The sequence below is a fragment of the Nyctereutes procyonoides genome, unplaced genomic scaffold (assembly GCF_905146905.1).
Source record: "Nyctereutes procyonoides isolate TBG_1078 unplaced genomic scaffold, NYPRO_anot_genome, whole genome shotgun sequence".
Lineage (NCBI taxonomy): Eukaryota > Metazoa > Chordata > Mammalia > Carnivora > Canidae > Nyctereutes > Nyctereutes procyonoides.
The window spans coordinates 14,878,520-14,904,112 of NW_026575046.1; the positions used below are offsets into that span (position 1 = coordinate 14,878,520).

Genomic DNA, 25,593 nt, shown 5'->3' on the forward strand with positions numbered 1-25,593 from the left:
GTGGTGTGGAAAAACTTGATGAGGTTTAGGGTTGGTTGGTTTTGATTGATAGGGCAGAGTATTAGAGAAACGAGGGACCACCTTGAACAATAGATGTTAGCAACAGAGCCAAACCTCTTTATGCATGGTTGAGGAAACCTACACCTGACAACTGATGTATGTAAACATTCCGCATTATAATGAAATACATTGGTGTACATATTTCACCAACATATTTAAATGAGAATTAGAATACTATTTTGATACCTTATCAAATTGTTTGGAACAGTTGTAGGGATCTCCCATCCTGTAATACTCTTATCAGTTAGATCAAGGAAAAAATGGTGAAATACTAGGAAATGTAGGATCAGAAACCAGAAAGTTAGGATTAGAGAGGAATGGATGGATGGGTTAGCACAATTTTACCCACATCGGAGGTAAAACATTTGGTATGTTTCAAAAAATGTGTTGATGCTGTCTCACACTGTCCCAATTTCGGGCATCATATCTACCGTTATTTCTCTGCATATTGGTCAGATTGAGCAGTATTCGAGATCTCGATGAGTGGCGGCTGGAGAGAACTGAGGAGTTAAACCCGGTATTGGGTCCACCTGAATCCTGCCATTGAGCAGTTGGGGAGGCCTGAACGAACCACTCGACTACTTGGAGTCCGAGTTGCCTCCTCTAAAAACGGGGCTCCGCTGAGAAATTATCTTCAGAAAACAAGGTGTTTTCCAGAATCTCCCATCAGACTCCCCATCAGCCTCGGGCGGGCCGCCCACTCGGCGCTCCTTACACAGACGGCCCACTGTGCCCCTCACAATGACGCCCGCCGCGGCCCCGCCCCCGCCCCGCCCCGCCCCCGCCCGTCCGGGCCCCGCCTCCCGCCCTCCAGGCCCCGCCCCCGCCCGTCCAGGCCCCGCCTCCCACCTGTCCGGGCCCCGCCTCCGCCTCGCGCAGCCTTCCGGGAACCGGGCCCGCCCCCAGCCCATGCGGAGCCGCGGCCGCCGGCGCCGCCCCCTCCGCGCGCCCGCCTGCCGCAGCCCGCGCCGCCTGTGGCCGTCGCGCGCCGCCGCCGCCCCGCGCCGCCGCCGCCGCCGCCGCCGCGCTCGCTGGCTGGCCCGGTGCGGGCGCTGGGCTCCCGCTGCCGAGGAGGCCCAGCAGCGCCGCCGCCGCCGCCGCCGCCGCCGCCTCTTCGGCCCGGGCCCGGACCCCCGCCCCGCCCCGGGCCCCGGCCCCGGCCCCGGCCCCGGCCCCGGCCCCGGCGCCCTGCCCGGCCGGGCGATGAAGTGTCACTACGAAGCGCTGGGGGTGCGGCGCGACGCCAGCGAGGAGGAGCTCAAGAAGGCCTATCGGAAGCTGGCCCTGAAATGGCACCCGGGTAACTACGAGCCGGGCCCCCGCCACCCCTCGCAGCCCTCGCAGCCCTCGCAGCCCTCGCACCCCGCCGCCGGAATAACTGCGGGGCCCTGGGCGGCCCCGACCTCCCGCGGGCTCGGGCCAGGTGCCGCTGCGCAGAGCCCTTGCCGCCGCCCGCCGGCGGGCGCATCCTCGGCCCGGCTGCCCCGAGCCCCCGCGCCCGCGGCCCTTCCCGGCCCTTCCCGGCCCTTCCCGGCCCCTCCCGGCCCCGCCCCGCGCCGCCCCGCGCCGCCCCGCGCCCGCGGCCCGCAGTGCCACTCGGGGGGAGGGTCGCCTTCTAGCGCCTTCCCCCGCTCCTCCCGGGGGGCCGGGGCCCGAGCGCCTGGCCCTGCCGCCTAGCTGCCCTGAGCTGCCCTTAGCTTCATCGCCGAATCCCGGCTGCCCAGGCGTGATGCCTGGCCCCCTACTGAAATCCAGGCTGTCTTTTAAGTAGCTGTGCCCCCCCCCCCCCCCCACACACGCTCCACTCCTTTCCCGGCGAGCTGTTGAGATTCAGACCCGGTACTCCCCTTCGGGTGTTCTGCAGACCGAGACTTTTAAGGGGTGGCTTCCCTCGGGAAGCTTGCCCGTGTGCTTAGAAGTATGCTTCCTTTGCATGTTTTATTTGCCGGTAGGTCAGGCTTCTGGGAGTTGCGTGAAGTTTATCTCATCTTTCGGACTGGGAAACTAAGGGCTGTAGTTGAATCTCTGCTTTCTGAGGCTTCTGAGACGTTTACGTATTAGCGCTAGAACCTCCAGTATATACAAGGCAGCAAAGGAAGATTCTGAAGTGCTTAGAGATCCCAAGAGTCTTGCTGGGAAAACATGCTGTACCTAAGCCGTGAAATCTTAAATACAAGTGCAAACAAAACAGCACAACACACACGATTGGTAGTTGGATTCGAGGAACAACTAATAAATGCCCCAGGCATTCTGGGGACGAAGTTTTTTCACTGTGTCCTGAGAGGCAGTGAGGCTTCCCCTTGGCAGAGGAGCCTAGATTTATGCTGGATCCCAGAGGAATGGAACTGGGAAAAGTAAGCTTAAAAGTAGAGGCAACAGCATCATGGTGGACCAGAGATGGGCCAGGGGCAGTTTGAGGACAGTATTTATGGGAAATCTGAAACTATGTGTTGAGAGAAGAGCTGAAGGAGGGGCTTGGGACCCAAATGGTCAAAGGGTAATGTCTGGGGTTGAACAAGGAATAAAGGTATGGATTTGTTACTTAGAGTAATGATTACCAACGGAGGAACTTAAATATATATTGGAAAGGAGGAAAGTAAGCAAGCTAAACATTGATCACAGCAGGAAGTCAAAATTAATTAAATCCAAAACGAATAATTCTAAAAACAGTATTGAACCATATTCTTAGAGTAATAAGGGTGTTCATCAGAAATTGAGTAGGAATTAGAAGGAAGTTAGAAATTCCTTGCCTTTTCTGGCTGGAAAAATGTGATTGATGCTTGTGACCAAATGCATATATAATTTTGATGATAATATTAAGATTTTTTTTTTTTTTTTTTAGTGTAGTTTAAGATCAGATTGTAAAGGGTCTTGAATGTTAGGCTAAGGACTGTCGAATTTGTTTTTCTACTAATGGCTGGTTTTATTGAGCTGTCTTGAGGTGGTACTGTGAGGGCCCATGAGTGGACTGCAGAGGGACAGAGACAGAAGTCAGGTAGGTTCCACTATGGAAGGGCCCACACCAGGCTTGGGGTCAGTGGGAAGGAAGGGCCAGGCCAGGTTGAAAAGATGCTGTAAAGGAAAAATTACCAGATTTGGTGATTGATTGGAAATCAGTGCAAGGAAGGAAGGAAGAAGTATGCAAACATTATTAAAACATCACTAACTGTTTTGAAACCTAACTGGTTAGAAATGAAATGTGCATGTCTTCTCTGAATGTCATCATTAAACATAACATCCTAAATATCTTTTGGTGTGAAGATGCCTGTACACTTAAAGGATACATCCTCTCCAGGTAACACAGGATTATGGTATATTTTGCTGCGCTGGCTTGTTAATTTGTTACGTCCGTCAGTCAGCAAATGTTTAATTCATGCTGTGTGCAAGGTTCTGTGTTAGATGTTTCTGAGGTTAACATATGGGGTTTGGTTTGCTCCAAAAAGAATTTGTACTTCAAAACAAAGGCTGCTCATTTTTCATTGTTAAAGGTATTTGTTTTTTTGTTGAGCAGCCGAACATAATCTTCAGTAGGGTCAACATGACTTCCAGTGAGATCACTCCTTGTGAAGGGAAGGCTTTTATTTGATGCTACGAGCACTTTGATGTGTGAATGAGACAGGGACAGTCCCTTCCCTGCTGGCACATAAAGTCATCAGAGAGTCACAGGAAAACAGGCAGTTGTAGTCTGGTGAGATCAGGGTGGTATGAAGGCAAATAGAAGATGCTTATGAGCACATATGCCTGACCTGGACTGGGTTTATGTGTAGGTGGGAGAGATGTGCATCCCCAGAGAAGTGACTTCTAAGGCAAGACTAAAGGCAGAAAGCAGTTAATACAGGTGGAGGGAGGCAAGACAAAGCATAGCGGAGTGCAGGAAGGGCAAGTGGTGAGCATGGCCCGGGAAGCAGCAACCAGGTCATGGAGGTTGGGGTAAACTGGATTAGGTACATTGGATTTTAACCTAAGGGCATTGGGAAGCCACTGAAAAGTCGGAAGCAGGAGAAAAAGATATTTATTTTTCAGGTATCTCTAGCTATTGTGGAGAGAGTGGATTGGAGCGAGCAAGACTGGGGGTAGGGAGACCAGGAGGTCAGAGTACATTGAGGTCACCCATGATGATCATAGTATCTGCAGATGGAAACTGAGCCAAGTGCTAGAATTCTCAGTGAGTTAAGGGGGATTGGTTGAGTGATGTGTGGACAGTGAGAAGGGGAAGAAGGTGGCCAGTGGTTTGAATCTGGAAGGAATGTAGTTTGCCCTCGGAGGTGAGGTGAAGGGCCAGCAGTCAGGAGGAAGCCAGCTCCAGCACCAGACCTGCCGTATGAGGGCTGTGGCTTAAGGAGCCCCAGGAGGAAGCCCTGCAGGGAAGTGGTATTCTCAGGAAGCCTGGCTTCCCTCAAGACAGAACTTAAAAGGCTCAATCCATGGAATTTTCCAAAAGGCACCTTAAAAAAGTTTGGGAGGGAATAGAAGAGTGTGCGTAGTGAATCCAGAGAAAAGTACAAAGAATAGTGTGAAAATGCTTTTTAAATTTGGATGACTGGATTTGCAATACCTGTGGCCTTTGCATGTGGCTAATAATAAATGTGGGCTTTTTGTTTCTTTATTATTGCTTTTTAACTTATTGCATCTATGCTTTTAGATCTCACTTTAACATTATAGTCAACCAGTTCAGGTATGTTTGAGTGAAATAAAGAGCCATATGACAAGCTGGGAAAAATTTGTTTAAGAAAGATGCTTCAGTAAGAAGTTAGGTCTTATTTTCAGCTGATACATTGATGGACTTTCTGTGTTTGAAAGCTTGAGCTTTCTCCAAACTTCTTTGGGGGAGGAAGGAAGGGAGTGGGAAGAAGCAGGACAACAGAGTACAGTACTGATTAAAAGGTGAAGAAGAACCACCCACATACCTCCCCCAGTCACCTTTTTTGTTTTATGTGGGAAGATTTATTTGCTGGCATTTTCTGCCATTCTGCTTTAATTGGGACTGTGCTTTTTTATTTATGACAAAAAGTTTATGAATGATTTGGTGAAGATGTAGAAATCATGAGTATTTTTGAATCATGAAAGATGTAGAAATCATGACTTTCACCTTAAAGCATGTCTGGACTGTTGAGCTGCATGTGACAGGAAGATGGCTACAGTAACTAAACCAAATAGTTTTGTTTTTCTCAACCTTAGCAAGAAATCCAGAGAGGGCCCATCTTGGTAGCTCCAGCTCTTGGTGATGAAACGGTCAGAGACCTGCTCCATTGTCCTGACTCTAAGGCTTGAGTGCTTGCACCAAGTATAAACAGTTAAGCCTCAAAGCTAGAAGTTTCTTGCTCTCTCGTGTCCAGGTGCAGACAGAGACCTGCAGGTGAGCTGTGGTGGAGCAGTTCTCCTCCTCGAGGTCTGTGGACTCTGCTTAGCTCCTTTCAGATGGGCCCTCACTTACTGTCCAGAGTGGTCATTGGCGGTCCCAGGGAGCAGAACGGAGGAGGAAAGGCTAGAGCAGGGACAGCGTGTGTGCTGGTTGCCTTTTAAGGAAGTCCCTAAAAGCTGTCGTATAACACTTTTATGGTGGTAGTGATTGGAATGTAGTCACAGTCATGCCACGCTTCAAAGGAGACTGAGAAATGGAGTTTTTATCATGGGACCCTGTACCCGCCAGAAAATCAGGGTTCACGGTTACTGGAAGAAGGGAATAAAGGAGCAGTCTCTGCCTCAATCCTCATAATCACCTGTAGGCCTTAGACTGACTTTGGACTGGGTTAAGGGTGTAAGGTGAGTGCTACCAAAGCCCATCCCTTTCATATGGAAAATAGAATCTTTCCTGGAAAGTTTTAGTTGGTTGCCATGTGTTTATATTTCATTGGCTAAAACTGGGTCACCTAATCTCCCCAACCTCCAGAACATCTGGGGAGGTGAATTTTTTAACTAGGTACATTACCACTGTGAACAAAACCACGGTTTTGTTAGGAAGAAGAGACTAGGTACTGGATAGGCAGCTCTAGTAGTAGTATCTTTCATAGAGTGGTAATCAAAACTTAAAATAATGGCAATAGACCACTGACTGTCCTGCATTACCTAAAACCTGATTGCAGCAGGGCCACAATGAGATAGAATTTGGTGGTATTAGTTGGACATAACAGAAAACCTAATTATAATCACTTAAATTAAGGTGTTTTTCTCTCTCTCTTATCACAAGAAGGCTTGGAGGTAGCTGCCTCCTTGCATTGTTTCAGTGATTCGTTAATATTTCTGTGAACCTCTTGGCTTTTCCTTCAAGGTCTCAAGATGGCTGCTGAGGCACCAAACATCATGTCCACATGCAAGACAAGAAGAAAGAGGAAGGGAGGAAAATATACTAATAGACTTCTGCCGTCATCCCACTGGTCAGAACTGTGTCATATGGCCAATTCCTAGCAGCAAGGGAGGCTGGAAAGCAAGTCCTTGAGCTTAGTCAGCCTCCACAGTAGAGGCTGCAGGAGAAAAGGGGAGAGGCGTTGGATGATCTAACCTTTAGTGTCTGCCACATTCAGAATGGATTCAGAGCTATATCTTAGTTTTTTTTTTAAAAAAAAAACCATTATGTAGTTATCAGTTGGCTTGTCAGTATGAAAAACACAAGAAACTTTGTCAACCGTAAATTCACAATGAGGTCATGTGATGCTGTTGCTAGAAGTTAACATTATGAGCTAGAGTGATTAAAAGTAGAATGTGAAGAGAAGGGAGTGATGAATGGCTCTTTGACCATTGGCGCCTGTCTTTACTGTGTTTGAAGTAGAGGACTGTGGTGTGCGGTGGGAGATGGGAGTGTGTAGTCCAGGAGAAGGGGGACTGCAGATGGCCGTCGCTGGCCTCACATGCGCTGCGCCGAGGGAGGGGGTTCAGACTTGCGCTGTAGTGCTTGCCACTTACACCCGGGCTGCGGGGAGGGAGATTGTTTTTCATTCAAGTTAGAATTACCGTGATTCTAAAATAACATTGAGAGGTTTTATGTTAAAACATCTTAGCAAAGAGAGCTGCCCCTGAGAAGGTGCTGTCAGTGACAGTGGTTGAGCAGAAAACCACCTGAAGGGCTGGACGCCGGGTACCTAAGACGGGGAGGTCTCGTTCTAAGGCTGCAAGATTATTGGGTCATGGGGAATATGTTTCTGTCCTGTGTTACCTCCGGCCTCTTCGGGGCAAGTATTAAGTTGCAGCTTCTACAATTTTGGTATGGTCCAGAGTAGATTCAAAATATTTTAGTTTCTGAGTGTATTATCTATTGCTCCATAACAAATTACCAAAAGCTTTGGGTTTTATTTATTTATTTTTTTATTTATGACAGTCTCACACACACACACACACACACACGAGAGAGAGAGAGGCAGAGACACAGGCAGAGGGAGAAGCAGGCTCCATGCACTGGGAGCCCGACGTGGGATTCGATCCTGGGTCTCCAGGATCACGCCCTGGGCCAAAGGCAGGCGCCAAACCGCTGCGCCACCCAGGGATCCCAGCTTTGGGTTTTAAACACTGCAAAACATGGACTGAGTGAGGATCAGATCTGGGAGTGGCTTAGCTGGGTGGTTCGGCTCAGGGTTTCTCATGAGTGGTATCCTCATTGGGAAAGTCCACGTCTCAGTCTCACCCGCGTGGTCTTGGCAGGCCTTATTTCCTTGCTGGCCGCGGGCCAGAGGCCTGTTCTCCCCGCGTCTTCATGCCGTGGCCGCTGGCTCCTCCCAGGGCCATCCAAGACAGCGAGGGCCCACGGTGGAAACTGCCATCTTTTACAAACTAGTCTCAGAAGTAACTTACTGTGGCATCCTCATTTCTGCTGCCTGCTGTTGGTTCCACAGAGCAACCCTGGTGACCTGTGAGGGGGCTGCACAGGGTGTGGCTCTTAGGAGATGGATGCGGGTCCTTGGGGGCCACCTTGGGAGCTGCCTACCTGCCTGAGACAGAGAGAGTCTCTGAATTCAGAGTTAAGGAAGCACAGCCAAGGGAAGAATAATCGGTATATATTTTTAAAGCTTTATGAGATTTATTTTGCTCTATGGTGATAAAGAAAAAATAGAAAGACCGTGCAAACAGTAAATATAATTTAGCCCTAATAAGTCCTTCCATAACTGATTTGACGTGTGTGTATATATGTATATACTATATATAATTTATATACATAAACTATTTATATTTATTAAAAAACTATATATATAGCTTTTTCTAAAAATAGAATGTATGTTACCTCAGGGTTTCCCCTTTGTGGATATCCAGATTGAGTGCTCAGGTGATGCACCAAGGCTCAGTGGAAAGCCTGCAGTTTCTACTCCAGTAGATAGTTCTCACATACCCTGATTATCAGCTCTCACCCAGATCTCTCTGCTTTTCCCTCATTGTTTTTCTTTGTTTTGTACACTCCTCACCTACTTATGGCATTTGTGATGGGAGAGGTCTCTTTAAAAGATTCTGTCCTGGGGATCCCTGGGTGGCTCAGCAGTTTAGCGCCTGCCTTTGGCCCAAGGCGCGATCCTGGAGTCCCGGGATCGAGTCCCGCGTCGGGCTCCCTGCATGGAGCCTGCTTCTCCCTCTACCTGTGTCTCTGCGTCTTTCTCTCTCTCTGTGTGTCTATCATGAATAAATAAATAAAAATCTTAAAAAAAATAAAAGATTCTGTCCTTTACTTGTTTGCTGACTGTATATCTGTGACTTTATTTTTAACAGATAAAAATCTGGATAATGCTGCAGAAGCCGCTGAACAATTTAAATTAATCCAAGCAGCATATGACGTGTTGAGTGACCCTCAGGAGAGAGCATGGTGAGCATCACGCTGTCCCTCCTATCTTAACATGTTCTGTTGGGAGGAATTATCAATAGGAGATTCGAAAAATGTATATTTGTCAAATGTTTTGGTGTGTTCTGAGTCATCTCTCATCTTCATTATATAAAATGCAGTATTAGGGTCAAAGGAACCTTAGAGGTGATTACTCCAATTACTTTATAGGTGGTGGAACAAAGCTTGACAACATTAAATAGATTTAACTTTGATACTTGTGAAGTAACTTCTCCTTAAATGGGATGTCTCTGGTGTATAACCAGTTTACTGGTGTTACACAAGAATGTTGACTTGTCCTTAAAACACATAAGAGTCTTAAGAGTGTTTCAGAGCAACAATTGCAGTATTTCCCCCAAGAACTACTTTATATGAAGAAACAGAGTTAAGCTTCTACATCTGTGACAGATACTTTTACTTAGGATGACCTGATAAGTTAATACCATTCCAGACAAAAATTTCTGTTTAAAGTTTGCGTTTTCAGATTTTTTGATGAACTTTTTGCTATGAAAGAATAAGTTTTAAGCCTTTACATAACTTATGTGCAGGAGCCTGCTGTTACAAAGAGCAGGGGGGTGTTTAATGCTGCTCTGTGAGTCTTGTGTGTTAAATAACACAGCTGACTTTAAAATTTGTCTTATATGATAGTCAGAGAGAGAATTCTACTTTTTTTTTTTTCCTCCTGAAAACTTCAGGAGATCTGGCCTTAGAAATGCTTTTGCCTTTCTTTAGGAACTTCTTTCTTTGCTTTCTTGCTTCTTTGCTGACTTCCTTGGTTCTGTCCTCTTCTCCAGATCTCAGGTGGCCATCCTATGCTAAGGACTCTCTTATCATTTATCTGAAGCCCCTGCTATTAATTAACTCTCCCGTTACCTGCAGGCCAGACTGCACAATTACCAGGAACATGGTCCTTCTAATGTAGGAGACCTGGTCTGGAAATCTAGCTTTGCTGCTTATTGGGTTTGTGATTATGGACAAGGTATTTAGTATTGCTGAGCTTCGATTTCCTGTTACATCTCTGGGGACAGAGTTATTATATGGAGTAATTGTGTATGTGTGAAGCTCCTGGACTGTTTACATTAACCTAAGAAGAGTCTTTTTCTGGTCTGTGTTGGTAAATCTGATCACAAATACATAATCAGTCTGTGGAGCAGATTATGTCCAGTGCCTGACCTATTTAGTAATATTTCTTGTCTGTAGAAATGCAGCTACTTTTTGGGGGGAGTCATGGAAATTCTCTGGCTAATTAAATTCCATTGTTTATATTACAGTATGAACAATGTACTTGTTATTGTATTATACAGTACTTGCCTACAGCATATTAGAAGTTGCAGTCAGAATTTTAATCAGTTCTGTGAAAGATTATTAAATCTTTTCATGTTGATATTTAAAAAAATTTGAGTGTGGATTGGACACATTAAAATGTATAATAATAATATTTTGGCTGTTTCAGAGTAAAGCAGCCAGTGAATTCTTATTTATTCAGTGTTCACTGATAATACTAATTTGCTTTGTTTAGGTATGATAATCATAGAGAAGCTCTACTTAAAGGTGGGCTTGATGGGGAATATCAAGACGACAGCTTAGATTTGCTTCACTATTTCACTGTGACCTGTTACTCTGGTTATGGAGATGATGAAAAGGTAAGATAAATGAACTCACTCTTAATTTCTTATTAAGCACAAGACTTTCAACACAAAAAGAGTTCTTAAAACTATTTTATAATAGAAAAGTGAAATGGTGTTCATTTTGAAAACTGAAAAAACATTTGCCTTCATACTTAAATTATCAGTGTATGGAAACCTCCAGTTGAAACCTAAATGTTCTTGCAGTGACAGAGCTTGAGCCTGTAATTCTTTAACATTAAAATTTTTCATGTTACATTTTTTTTTTTTTTTTAAATTTTTTTTTTAAATTTTTTTTTTTTATTATTTATTTATGATAGTCACACACAGAGAGAGAGAGAGAGGCAGAGACACAGGCAGAGGGAGAAGCAGGCTCCATGCACCGGGAGCCCGACATGGGATTCGATCCCGGGTCTCCAGGATCGCGCCCTGGGCCAAAGGCAGGCGCCAAACCGCTGCGCCACCCAGGGATCCCTACATTTTATTTTTTTTTTAAAGGTTTTTTTATTTTATTTTTTATTTTTTATTTTTATTTATTTATGATAGTCACAGAGAGAGAGAGAGAGAGAGAGAGAGACAGAGAGAGAGAGAGGCAGAGACACAGGCAGAGGGAGAAGCAGGCTCCATGCACCGGGAGCCTGACGTGGGATTCGATCCCGGGTCTCCAGGATCGTGCCTGGGCCAAAGGCAGGCGCCAAACCACTGTGCCACCCAGGGATCCCTCATGTTACATTTTAAAATCGTATTCTGTGATTAGACTACAAAACTATTAAAAATTTGTGTTCCTGCTACTGTTTTTTAGGGCTTTTATACCGTCTATCGTAATGTTTTTGAAATGATTGCGAAGGAAGAACTAGAATCTGTGTTAGAAGAGGAGATGGAAGATTTCCCCACTTTTGGAGACTCCCAGAGCGACTATGATACGGTAAAGGAAAATTACATTGCCAGTTTATTTTATTTTATCTTTATTTTATTTATTTAAAGATTTTAATTAATTAATTAATTAATTAATTTTACTAGTTGAAGATGACAGATATTTATTGCCTGTGAAAATTTTATTGCATTTCTGGACAATTATGTAGTGAATTTACTTCAAAATGGGCCATTCAAGTTTAGTAGCATTTTAAGAACTTCCCTTAAATGGGAGAAAACAGCTTAAAGTGATTGCTGTTGCTTTGCCCTTATCTTTCCTGCTGAGAGCAGCATATTTTGCTCACAGACTTCTATCTTTCTCTTGGTTGTACTTGGGTTTCTCAAATGTTCCAAGCGTGCCCCAGGAGGTCTATGTCATGCTCGGTGCTTCGGTGCTTCGGATGGCTGGATGTGTTCCCCCTTCTTCTCTAGATTCTGGTGTCACTGTGGAGTTACTCTATGTTCTTTTAGAAAGAAGAGTCTTTGCATTATTTTAAATCCAGTTTTTTTTTAAGATAGATTTATCTATCTATCTATCTATCTATCTATCTATCTATCTATCTATCTATTCATTCATGAGAGACAGAGAGAGGGAGGCAGAGGGAAAAGCAGGCTCCCTGCATGGATTCTTGGGTCTCCAGGATCACGCCCCAGTCTGAAGCCAGGCGCTAAACCTCTGAGCCACCCAAGAATCTTGTTGAATCCAGTTTTGACACGTGGCAGCGTCTACATTTATAATGGTGGCTTTGTAGCCTCAGTATCTATGTTGTTTAATTTGTTCTCTAGATGTGTGATGAAAGCCTTATCAAGACATTTTTCATGGTCAACTGTAAGTTTTTTTCAGGTTGCACATATGAGCTTATATGAGAATGTGTCATGCTGGGGCAAAATAGAAAGCAAACTCTAACTTGAAATGTTAGGTGTATACAGTGCAGAAGATAACTCAATGTCCACAGGCAAAGAAGCTTCAGTAACAGGGTGGAACCAGACATTGCCAAAAACGAGAAAATCTGAATTCCTCCACAATAATGCCCCATGATTCAGGAAAGCTATTTAATAGTACCAATCCATTTCTCCACTCATAATAATAAACTAGGTGACATTGCTTGTATGGGCATCATTAAAGCTTTTTCCCCAGACCTCTGATCACTCTCTTGATGAGATTATTTTCTATTATTTTAGCAGAGATTTTATTTACTTATTCATGAGAGGCACACACACACACACAGAGGCAGAGACACAGGCAGAGGGAGAAGCATGCTCCATGCAAGGAGCCCGACACGGGACTTGATCCAGGGTCCCCAGGATCAGGCCCTGGGCTGAAGACGGCGCTAAACCGCTGAGCCACCTGGGCTGCCCGAATTGCCAGTTTATAACTAGCGTTTATCAGTGTGTTTTTTTCCCCATTTCTTTATTTAAGAAGAATGGATACTGGTCCTATGCTGTAAGCTTCTTCCTCTGTCTCCCTTCCTGGAGGGCTTTCAGCTCCCTCACAGTGTCCTCCTTTACTTTTTGCTGTTTATTGAATGTGGTCCCATCCCATTAATCACCTTATTCGGTTTGTTCTACAGAGTGCTTTATTCTATAAAGCCCTGAAAGGACTGTTTTCTCCATTGATTAGTAGTGATGTTATGTATATGAAAAAAGATGTTTTGCGTCAGTGATAACTTGCTGCCTCACTGAAGAAAAAAATTCTTAAACCTCAGCAGTTTACTTGTTTTCTTTGTCGCTAGGTAGTCCATCCTTTCTATGCCTATTGGCAGAGTTTCTGCACTCAGAAGAGCTTTGCTTGGAAGGAAGAATATGATACACGACAAGCTTCAAACCGCTGGGAGAAACGAGCCATGGAAAAAGAAAACAAAAAGATTCGCGACAAAGCAAGGAAGGAGAAGAATGAGCTTGTCCGTCAGCTGGTCGCGTTCATCCGGAAAAGAGACAGGAGAGTGCAGGCGCATCGGAAGCTCGTGGAGGAACAGAACGCTGAGAAGGCGAGGAAGGCAGAGGAGATGAGGCGGCAGCAGAAGCTGAAGCAGGCAAAGTATGGGATGCGTGGCCGGGCCCCTTGCTCAGTAGAGGTATGGGGCCCGGCCTGATGAGGCACTTCCATGGGGGGCCACGTCATCATCCTGGCTTCATTAGCCTCCAGGAAAATGTTTTTCTTTTGCACTGCATGTTTTCCTTCAGAGGCCCTTTATACTTGAGATCCGTTACCAGACTCTCGTGAGATGTAATAGTAATGACTGTCAGTTGATCTCTTCCTTTGCACAAGGCCCTGTTCTAAGTGCTTTGTACACAGCAATTCTGCAAAGCAAGGCCTGGCTTTTCTCCTCATCTTTTTGAGGAGGCGAGGCAGACGGGTCCAAGATCACATAGCAAGGCAATCACAGCGGCAGGCACTGGACCTGAGACATAAGTGCAGTGCCCTCGCTTGGCCCCACCTTGTAGCCCTGCGTCTTTGTACGCTCCAGATTCTTAATTCGTTTCTGTGCCTTTAAAGCTTTGTTACTTGGAGATAGCGTAAAAGCATTGTGTCCAGAGCATTGTAGCATTCTTTTAAAGATTATTCACTTCTTATATAAATTCTTCCTGCCCCATCCCTCATTTTTGGAAAATTATCACTTTACTTGACACTTTGGATTTAAAACCACCTCAAGGCTTTTAATAACTTGCGAAGAGTTAGAGTTTCCCAAACCCATCCTCTAATAGAGTAGTTAAAACCAACCACACAACAGATGAGTGACTTTGCCCTCATTTGAACGAAGCACAGATTTTAAAACTTTGTAGACACTGACAGTGTAGGGGGAAGGAGCCCTCTCTCTCCAGGAGGGTGGGTTTTAAGCCTGCAGGGTAAGTGGGACCAATGTGGAGACCTCCTTCTTTGAGTAAGCGAGGCTGTGCTGTGCGTCTAGGCTGGCAGAGCAGTACAGAGAGCAGAGCTGGATGACCGTGTCCGACCTGGAGAAGGAGCTCAAGGAGATGGAGGCGCGCTATGAGAAGGAGTTTGGAGATGGATCAGATGAAGATGAGATAGAGGAATCTGAACTCAAAGATGGGCATGAAGGTAACTTCATTCATTAGGAAACGTGGGAAAATAAATGTTTCTGTGTGCAGATGTGTGTGCAGGGGCTGGTCAAGGGGCCCAGGTGTAAGAAGGGGGGTGGGGGAGTGGCTGCAGACTCAGCTGCTGCCAGAACCAGTGTTGCCAAGGTTTTCGTGTTCGTGTGCTTTTTTTTTTTTTAAGATTTTATTTATTCATGAGAGAGAGAGAGAGAGAGACACAGGCAGAGGGAGAAGCAGGCTCCATACAGGGAGCCCAATGTGGGACTCGATCCTGGGTTTCCAGGATCACACCCTGGGCTGAAGGTGGTGCTAAACCACTGAGCCACCTGGGCTGCCCCTTGTGTGCTTTTTAAGCAGACCCAGAAATCTGGATTTTTATATGACCTCTTCTGATTTTTAAATGTGGCAATTAAAATGGAAAACTGTATTGTATAGGCCACGCAAAGGTAGTCCATTGAAGCTGTCTAATTTCCTAGACTACCAGAGTGTATTTGATTAATAAACTCTTCTGGCCATACAAGCAGTTTGTGTGCTTCTGGCTGCATGAATAATTTCGCAGATGGGCATATTGACAGGTGTGACTGCTGATTACTTAGGAAACCGCAGTGAAGCTCGGTAGGTCAAGTTTTAATAGCAACTCTTTCCAGAAAAACTGATAACTGTACAGGAGTCTACATGGTGTGTACAAATTCTTCCTCTCATTTCTCACTTTGTTTAGGGGCTCCTCTTGGTGTGTTGAAAAGTGTCCTTTCTGCACCTCTTGTTAGAGCACAGGCATGAGACCACCTGAAAAGGCGAGGATTAGGCATTGTTGAGAATACCTGACTTTTCGCGGTGTCCCTAGCTTTTCCGTGAGGAATAACGTGGAAAGATCTAAGCACAGATCTAGGTCAGTTTGACCGTATCTACAGATGTGTTTAGACTAGCAGCTAAGTGATAAAACGATGGACTTTTATTTACTCCAAATGATGATGAAATGAAACTTTTTGTTAATGACTTAGACGTAGTATGTGTGAAAATCTTTTGAAAATTACAATGCATTCTATAAATGTGAGGTGGCATAATTAAAGTTTTATGTAAAATTTATGAAGTGCTTTCACATGCAAGAGTTTGCTTGATCCTCACACAATAACCCTTAAATGAAAGTTTTGCTCATAGAATGATCTCTGTTTTACTGAAGAGAAAAATAAGATTCTGAGAAGCTGGCATGTAGGCCTAACATATGACCGTTTTTAGATCCAGATTTTGACTTCAACATTCTTTATTAACTTTTTGATGAATCATTTATATAGTATATTGAAAGGGTACAGGTAATTGCACAATAACACCATTTATTAAACAATACTAGGTAGGATAAGTTTTAATCACCTATGGATTCAATGAGAATGTCCTTCAGAATCGTATTAATATCCCTTATTTATAAAGAACAAAAACGTAGACCATAGGAGAGAGACCCTGGGATCTTTATTGATCTCCTTGCATGATCCCATATATTGATCTCAATGGCAATCAATTTACTTGTTTATTTCTTAGATAGATTATGGGATTCTGCAGAGACTTTTAGTTCAACATTTTAGTTGCTTAGATTTTGCAGACTATATTGATAGTAACTATTTCGTTGTAATAAAACCCCAAGCTTTTTAAAAAAACAACGGTGTAAAGACATGTTAAAGTTTACATATAAAATGTTGTTTTATGACCAGTCTGTCAAATAAGGATGAGTGTTATAAGCTAAATTTATTTAAGCATTTAAGAGTGGATTACAGTTACAAATGTGTTCACATCAAATCTTGCTTAAGAGGTAACTGAAACCTTGTGAAGAAACTGCTTTGTAGTAGAGCTATGAAAGTGGCATTTGATTTTCTGAATTTAGCTCACACTGAGAACTTTGAGAGACTTTGAGTCTTCTCAGTAGACTTAAGAGAAGAATTGGAAAGAAAAGTGGTTGATTTGGAAGCCTCCCCTTATAATCCAGGGCTGCTTTTAAAAGGTCAGTTCAAATCCTAGTAACGTTATTGTTTTTATGTAAGGAAATACAATTTCTAATTTGTGTGTAATGTTAGATCATTACTAAAGACAGTAATTTGTTAACATGATTAAGATTTGGATTCTATTCAAACAAGATAGTTAATGTTGGCCTCCCTCTCATAGGTAAAGACAGTGATGAAGCTGAGGATGCTGAGCTGTACGATGACCTTTACTGCCCAGCATGTGACAAATCTTTCAAGACTGAAAAGGCGTAAGTTTAAGATCTTTGAACTCCCCTTTTCTTCCAAGGTGAAATAGAACACTAAAAGTCCTAAAAGGAAAGTTCTCTTAGCAATTGGTCACCAACCCTCCTACCTGTCCTTTTGGGGAATTTCTGTCCAGCAGAGGAGGAAGAAGGATTTGTACTGGTGGTTAAGCATGTTGTTCTGATTCTCATTCATGCCAGTATTCCTATGTGATAGCTGCTTTTTTAAAACATAGGTGCGTCTCTAGAAAGAAATGTTGCTTGTTGCAACAAAGAAGGCACGGTCACACAGACAAGGGGCTAGACCAAAGCTGGTCTCTGTTGTTGGTGGCAAACTCACTTCCAGCCATCACACGCCCGTGCAGGTCAATGCTGCCACCCTACGAGCTTTAAACATGTCCTGCCTAAATTATACTCGCTGAAGCAGAAGGACTTCACCTTTTGGAAACAATGAGGAATAGAGAAGTATTTAAAAGGATACTATTATAAAGAGAAGGAAAAGATTAGGGCAGAAAATGAAAGTAGAGTCAGCCAGGGACAAAGAAATGAAACACAGTGAAGGAGAAAGGAGAGGGAAGGATGACAGTGGGGGTGTGAGAGTCGTAAATGGTATTGACGTAAACCCCCAAAGGGAAAAATTGTGGAGTGGTGAGAGAAGTGACAAGAGCGGAAGAGTTAGAAACAAGCAAGAAAACAAAAGCAACTGTGAAGGAGATGTGAAATTTTATTTTTTTATTGGAAATAACGTCAGACCTACAGAGAAGTTGCAGGGTAGAAGTTGCAAGCGCCCGATTCACCTGTTGCTAATGTTTTGCCCCAGTTGTGCGCACCCCATTTCTCTCTCCCTCACCTGTCTGCTCCACATACACAGTTTTTCTCTGAATATTTTGAGAGTAGGTTACATACATAATACTCCTCTACCTCTAAGTACTTCAATATATATTCCTTAAGAGTAAAAATAAGAATACTCTGTTAGCTGATCACAGTACAGCTGGGAGCTTCAGGAACTTTATAACATTGATGTGGTCCTTTCATCTCCTTACTGCCCGTATTCCACTTCTGTTGATGTCCTGTACGGTGTCTCTTCCACTCTGATCAGGGTCCAGTCTAGGATCTTACATTGCATTCATTTATTTAGTCTTGTTTAATCTGGACCAGTTCCCTTGTCTATGCTGTTGTCACTTCAGAATATGGGCCCTTTTAACATATATTTTTTTCTTACTAGAGTATTTATCATCTTCAGTTTGTCCATCTCCTCATGATTAGATTCAAGTTCTGTATCCAGCTGGAACACTGCATCAACATATAGTGCTGCTCTCAGAGCTTTATTGCTAGAATCCTACAATGTCTGTCTGCCCTTCCAGCCAGGGCACTGCTAACTCTTCTGTAGAGTTGATACTTTTTCCCTTGCAACTGATTTTAGCGTGTTTAATCTGTGGAGAGACACTTTAAAGTTAGGCAGATATCTTGCTCCTCATCAAATATCCTAGATTTGGCATTCATTTATGATTTCAGCTGGTACCACTTGTCATCATAATGGTTCCAAAAGGGAGCTTTTCTGGTCCCATTGCTCCTTGTACATTATTAATCCTCATCAGGCTTTCTACTGTAATAAAAGAGTCTGCCTTTCCTCCATCTGTCTGTCTGTTATCAGTATGAATTTGTGAAGTTTTTCAGCATTTTATAATTTATTACTGTGCTTCTCATGCTCAGACTTTTCCAGATATGATTAGTGTGGGTTCCTGCAAGGTGACTCCTACATCCTTTTGACATATCCCAGTCATTTTTGAGCACTTACTTTCTGGCACAAGACGTTCCATTTTCTCTAAGAAACCATGGTACAAAGAATTTTAGTGGAAAGGAAGAGTACCAACTGAAACTAGAAAACCAGAATCTGAACAGTTGAGATAAAGTTAATGTATTGACATAAGTTTCCTACTTTCTTATTCATCTAATAACTCTGATACTTAAGTGTTGTCAACCCTGTTTTGTGGAATGTTACTTCGTGGCCCATAGATTCACTGGAAGAGACATGGCTCATCGATATTTAGGCAGAAGGTGGATGTATCTGAACTCACTTTGAGGATAGTGGGAATGAGAAGGGAAAGACAGTTATTAAAGGTGAAAGGCAGTTACTGAAAGAAACAAAAGGAGGTAAACTACTCTGATACTTGAGGCCCTCACATCATAACCCAAGTGGTCTTCTCTCCAAGCTGGAATGTTGTCTTGTAATTTCTCCGGATCTTTCAAAGCCCCAGTATAACCTGGAACATGTACACACTTGGCTAATACTCGGTGGTTAAGAGGAAACAGTGGGGAAGATCTGAATTTTAAGAATTGGAAAACAAAAATAATAGAGAATTTGACCCAAAAAATTGGAAGAGGATATGTAGATAAAAGGACAGAAGGTAGGGAGAATGCTGAGAGACAGGGAGGGAAGAGCACAGACTCGGGCTGGCCCTGACAGGGTTCCTCTGTTGCTCTTTATAAGATTGCCAACATTTTGCTTCCTTATTGGGAAAAATGAATTTTTATGTGGTTGCACTTAATACAGGCTACATATTTGGGCATATATGACTCCTGTTGCAGTTACTAACATCAGATTGTTCTTTCAGTATGAGGAATCATGAAAAATCAAAGAAGCATCGGGAAATGGTTGCTTTGTTAAAACAACAGTTGGAGGAGGAGGAAGAAAATTTTTCAGGACCTCAAATTGATGAAAATCCATTGAATGCCAATTCTGAGGAAGAAATAGAAGATGCACCAAAACAAAAGTACTTCTAAAAATGCTTCTAGACGTACTTACCACGTTAGAGATGAGATTGCATTTAAATGCTATTTTAGCTGAAAGAAGTTGCTCTGTTATGCTAATATTTTCCACATATTTTTTTTCTACTTAAGGGAACTTACAGTTTTGAAAGGGGTAAAAGTATGATGTCAAATATAATTTTTACAGAATACATTATGGCTGTATTAAAAGAACTTTTATACCTAGGTAATTGATATGCTAATTGCCATCAATGGAACCACTGTTCTAATTTTTTAAATGATGTGAATATTTTCTTTTTAATACCTTATGTTATTAAATACTTTTAAATTTTTACTTCTCTATCAATAGTGTTTTAATTTTTTTTTCACTTGGTCACAGTTAAATATTTGACATTTTGATTTCTATTTATTCTTAGGCTTTCTAAAAAGCAGAAGAAAAAGAAACAGAAACCAGCACAGGTGTGTTAAAAAAGTTTTATTAACACTAAATATCAAATATAAAGTGGGACTGCTTTTGTCTTTTCAGTATAGCTTGTATTAAGGAGAGGGGTTTTCACTCTATAATTTTATATTGATTATAAAACAGATTGAAGGGAGTTAAAAACATTTTCTTTTTTCAACACTTTTCCCCTATTATTATGTATGTTGCTGATTTACTTAATTACTGTTGTTGGTATGTCTTAAAATTTTACAAGTGTAATTAGTTCCCTGATACTATGTAGCTGAGTGATAATATTAAAATATCTGGACACATAGGATGACTGGGTATTTAAATCAGGACAACAGTTAAAATCAGAAATATGTGAAAATTTGAGGGTTGATTATTATATATCTGAGTTTCTTTTGGCAACAACATAAATGAAATTTGCAAAAGGAAAAGTTAATTAGAAATGTGTAGTGATTGTGAAACTTAAAAACAATGTTTCTTAATATTACTCAGAAATGTAAGTAGTATATTTCAAACCTGGTGTCTAAATCCCATCTCTCTTAAGAATATTTTTAAATAAAAAATTATTATGTTGTTATATATGCATAACAGTCCTGTAGATGTATAAAAACACAATGAGTTTGTTCATTTTTACTAAGGGTATTTGGTGGTTCTAAAAGGAATGGAGTTGATTTCTGTGCAATTTTAACATAATCTACTTACATTAGCTTATATTAGTATTAAATGTTATAGTTCTTTTTGAGAAAATTTAGTTAACACAATAATTTTTAAGAAAATTTTTTTAAAATTTAGGTAACACATGAATAATTTTTCATAAAACTTTAGATTTGGCTTATCTATTCAAGTGGTTATATATTTGAAAATTTTTTATCTGTTTCATATTCCAAAAATGATAAATGACACAGGAATTTGTCACTGTTAAAATCTGTGACTTGGAACTTTTGCTTCAGTTATAAAACCACATAGCAAGTTATATGTTCCTTTATAAAATGACTCATCCTGTCTTCCACTCGAAGACTCTATAGTCATTAGCTTAGAACATTTCCTCTCTTTTGTGTGTGTCAGGACCGCTAGAATAAAGACAAGATAAGACAAATTTATACCTCACCCAAGCCTGTCTTGTCTTGAGTCACAAAGGGTAGGTCCTGTAGATTACAGTAATGAACGCATGTATTTGTGTTTTCTTACTAATGAAAATGCTTTGTTTGCTACATCATTTTTCCCCCTCCAAAGCTGTATTCCTTTATATTAATAACTCTTCTTGATAATTTCTGCTTCTATCAGGAAGAAAGCCCCAGTTCAGACCTCGTTTTATGTAGCACTTTTCCTGATGTTTTCTCGGTTCTTTAGTGTGGAGACATGAACTGGTAGATTGAAGAGCAGGAGGCAGCAAATACAGAGAATCAGGGAACTTCAGACTGGGAGAGGTTCTGTATGGTCAGAAAAAGAAATCTGAATAAGCCACCAGGATGAATGTAATTGAATTATATTCAATTTCCGGAAAACTGAAATTGAATGTAAACAAATGACCCTGGCTGACAGAAAGGAGGAATTCAAGTAACTTTTGAGCACAGCACTCTGAATATCCTCCATGGGACACATTCTAAAGACAAAATTACCTGCAAAAAAATAAATCTTGAACTTAGTAGATATTTTGGTGCTAATATTTTTGCTAGAAATGTGTAACAGTCTAGTCATAAAGAAACAATTAGACAAAGCCAAACTGTGGGACAGAACAGCCAGCAGATTATCAATATCATGAAAGGGAAAGTAGGGCTGTGGTTCTAGAATAAAGGAAATTCAAGGGACATGACCACTACATACAATATATGGTCCTTGGTTGTCGCCCCTGTTAGGGCTCGCAAGGAGAGGACATTACTGGATTATGAATATGGAACCGATCATATCAGTGTTAAATTCTTGTGTATGAAGAGGGTATTGTAGGTATATAGGAGCATGTTTTTGTTCTTAGGAGACACATGGGAAGTGTCATGATATCCGCCTACAGCTTACTTTCATCCTTCAGGGTATGGGGCAGGGTGTGTGTGCGCGCATGTACAGAGAGGAGGGAGGAAGGGGAGGGAAAGCAAATGTGGCAAACCAACAACACTGTTCATTTAGTGAAGGTATGTTTGCGAAGCTTTGTCTTTTTTATAATGCTTATTTGCTGTTTTTTTTCTCTAACTATAAAAGAAATAGGTACTCATTGCAGATCATTTGGAAAATACAGAGAACTAGAGATATCACCCCTAATTTGGCCTACAGATACTACTTACTATTGAATTGTAATCAGACATTATACGTATAATTTTCTTTTTATATTTTAGCTAATATGTTGTAAATACTGTTCCACAAAATTGAATCAGTACCTTTGCAAATATGATTTTTAAGAGCTTCATAATTCCTTTCATACAGTCAACCATTCACTTAATGAACATATGGATTGTTTCCAATTTTTCCCTAATATAATCTTTCTGCAATGAACATTCACGTTTTTAAATTTTTATCACTTTTTCTTTTTACTTCTTAAAGATATATTCCTCCAGAGTGCACAGAACATTATAATTGTTTAGGATGATTATTTGGTATCATAAAAACCTGGAATTTATTTATTTTGTAATGCATATGTGTTTTGTTACCTAGAATTATGATGATAATTTTAATGAAAATGGAACTGAAGACGGAGTAAAGGTTGAATCAGAAGATACCAATTTAAATCAAGACCGTGCCAAAGAACTGGAAAGTAGTCCCCAAGCAAATAGCGGTGTCACAGAGACTGTCCAACTCTGTGATGATCCAAAAAGTGAAGCTAAGAAGTAAGTCAATTTGATGGTGTTTTCTAATTAATGTTGGTAGTAAGACTATCTTTTCATATATTGGGGTGCCTGGGTGGCTCAGTAGGTTAAGTGTCTGCCTTTGGCTCAGGTCATGATCCCAGGATCCTGGGATCAAGCCCTGCATCAAGCTCCCTGCTCAGTGGGGAGCCTGCCTTTCCTTCTGCCACTCCCCCTGCTTGTGTGCTCACTCTCTCTCTCTCACTTTCAAATAGATAACATCTTAAAAAAAAAAGGATATCTTTTCATATATCAAATAACACCTTTCCCATGATTGATGAAGCCAATCAGGTAGGTATATCAGTGACTTATACATTTATCTAGACAGACATCCCACCTGCACACAGATGAAGGATGTTAGAAAGAGGACGCTAAAGGAATGTGCTCATGGACATTTCAGCAATGCGGCCCAAATCAGAAAGTCACTTTGATCTAGTTTTTTATCATATTGAGGTCCTTGTTTTACGCTAGATCAGTAATCCTTGATACACACATGAGAACGAGTCTCCCGATGAGGCTGCACCCCACTCACCTGGAGCATCATGAAGCATGTGTCCATGCTCATGGTGGTCCTCCTGTGTGGGGCCCCGCAGTGCAGGTCATCAGGATCTGTCTGCACAGTCTGAGGCCTTCCTGCTGGCAGGAGCCCCGCAATGTTGGTGCCGCACTAGGTCACGGTGGCTGGCCAGAGGAAGGTCTTTCTTGGGAGAGAGCATTCCTGGTCCTCCTCTTCCTGCCTTATCGTACTTTCTTGTCTCAAGCCTCCTCTGTTCCTCTGGAGCAGAGAAGAATTTCTTACTCCTTGAGCAGAGACCTGAACAGTAAGTAGCCTCAGGTCCTTGCCTAGGACCATGAGAAAGAGTTCAAATGACAGAGTAAAGTAGGAACCTGAGTCTTCAGTGCTTACCACTGGGGACCAGCGAAGGGGTGGGGCAGTGCACCTGGGGATGTAGGCATTGAGGTGGTGGCGGCAGTGAGGGGAACAGACCTCAAGGGAGGTAGGCCTGCAGCTCTAGGAGAAGGAAGACAAGGAACCACACAATCCCCCGAAGTCTTGTAGCTTGTGTTTCAACTATTTTAAGTAAATTCCTTGGTTTTGGTGTCAAATTTGACATCCACTGTGGTCTTTAAAGTTGCTCTTTAGGGGGATCCCTGGGTGGCGCAGTGGTTTGGTGCCTGCCTTTGGCCCAGGGCGCGATCCTGGAGACCCGGGATCGAGTCCCACGTCGGGCTCCCGGTGCATGGAGCCTGCTTCTCCCTCTGCCCCTCTCTCTCTCTCTGTGTGACTATCATAAATAAATAAAAATTTTAAAAAATAAATAAATAAATAAATAAAGTTGCTCTTTAAAGCTGTTCATTTGAGATGGAGAATTTATAAGATTGGCCATTAATGGCTAATTAATGGATTAGCCTTTAAAGTGCATGTCACTGTTTCTTCTTAGGCGTAAAATAATAATTAAAAGGGACATGTCATTATTGGATTGTAAGACTTCTATAATTTATTTTCCAGTGCTCCTAAACCCAAAGGAAAGAAAGCCAAAGATACGAAAAAATCTGTCAAAGTACCTGCTGAACCACAGACAGTGGTAGGTCAAAATCATATTGACATGTTTTCAGTGGAAATTGTTTAAGCAATATAATCTAACTCTTAATTCTAAAGATGTAAGTATGTGAGGAGCCCTTCTGCACCTGCTGTGTAGGTGTGGATCCTTCCAGAGTTATTCTTGACAAGTGTAGGACTTACTATATCTGTGTTACTGTCATTGTTTGTCTTTAAAGTAAAAGGCACATTGAGACCACCAGACTGTGACAGGACAGTTATGTTCTGTTTTCCATTACTTTGGGATCTAAAACCTTGGTCTAGTGCATACGGTACACACTGTTGAATGTCTCTGGACTCTTAAAGCTGATGGTGTTGGTTGCTGGGACCTAACTTTTAAGAATAGCTACCTCTTTGGAGCCTGTTTTAGTGGCTGTCATTTTGTTAAAAGGTCTTTATTTTGAATTATTTGATAAGTAATCTCAACATCAAAACATAAATGACTGCCCTCAGGTAATAACATTTATTTTTATTTATGATTTTTTTTTTCCCTCTTCAGAATGATGTTATCAGCTGTACAACCTGCCATAGTGAATTTCCATCCCGGAATAAACTTTTCGACCATCTGAAAGCCACAGGTCATGCAAGAGCACCTTCATCATGTTCTTTAGGCAGCGTAACAAGTAGTCGAAGCAAGAAAGAGAAACGTAAAAACAGATAGAAATTCTGCCAACACTTTTTCTTTTTGATTGTCTCTAGATTTTGAAACCAAAAACTGAACTGAAATCATCTAAAGAGTTAAAATTTCGGTGATCTGCAATTTATTGCATTGTGGAAGATTATTTTTTATCTTGTAAAAACATTTTTTTTGTTTAATATATATTTTTTAAACATTTCATTAGTGATTGAATTCTACTTTGCCATCTGAATTGACTTGAATGTCTCAAAACAGGTAAATGCTGTAAAAGTACACATTCTTGATTTCTGTTGGCTCACGTGGACAGAAATGTACAGGGAGAATTAAATTATTTTAACACATACAAATGTTCCTTTCTGTTTTATTTTGTAGATTTCACATAGTATTTTTATACAATTCAGTGCTTTTGTATTTTCTTATGTTTCATGATCTATCAAAGACTCAAATTGTTTTAAAATCATCATAGATTTTTTTTTCTCACCTGATACGATGACTCCAGTTCTAATTTTAAAATTATTTCTAAATAACCTATTGTTGATTACTGTATTTTTTTCCTCAAGGACAGTGATAGGTAGAAACTAATTGAACATATATGATTGTTTCAAGACTAGTATCTTTTCA

The 25,593-nt window shown here is 41.9% G+C and overlaps 1 protein-coding gene across 1 annotated transcript; it reads left to right on the forward strand.

Annotated features, from left to right (window-relative positions):
- Window positions 1-1,177: 1,177 nt before the first annotated feature.
- DNAJC21 (DnaJ heat shock protein family (Hsp40) member C21) lies at window positions 1,178-25,336 on the forward strand. Its single transcript, XM_055325889.1, has 12 exons — window positions 1,178-1,360; window positions 8,746-8,839; window positions 10,374-10,497; window positions 11,282-11,404; window positions 13,125-13,429; window positions 14,301-14,452; window positions 16,603-16,690; window positions 19,300-19,458; window positions 19,870-19,912; window positions 22,545-22,717; window positions 24,246-24,321; window positions 24,835-25,336. The coding sequence occupies exons 1-12, from the start codon at window positions 1,264-1,266 to the stop codon at window positions 24,994-24,996; spliced, it is 1,596 nt and encodes a 531-aa protein (XP_055181864.1). The 5' UTR covers window positions 1,178-1,263; the 3' UTR covers window positions 24,997-25,336.
- Window positions 25,337-25,593: the final 257 nt, after the last annotated feature.

What these genes read in the sequence shown, in the direction of transcription:
- DNAJC21 (XM_055325889.1), top strand. Translation starts at nt 1,264, where the DNA reads ATGAAGTGTCACTACGAAGCGCTGGGGGTGCGGCGCGACGCCAGCGAG. An exon ending in GGCCCTGAAATGGCACCCGG is followed by an intron (nt 1,361 to 8,745) that starts GTAACTACGAGC and finishes TATTTTTAACAG; the next exon opens with ATAAAAATCTGGATAATGCT. An exon ending in GACCCTCAGGAGAGAGCATG is followed by an intron (nt 8,840 to 10,373) that starts GTGAGCATCACG and finishes TGCTTTGTTTAG; the next exon opens with GTATGATAATCATAGAGAAG.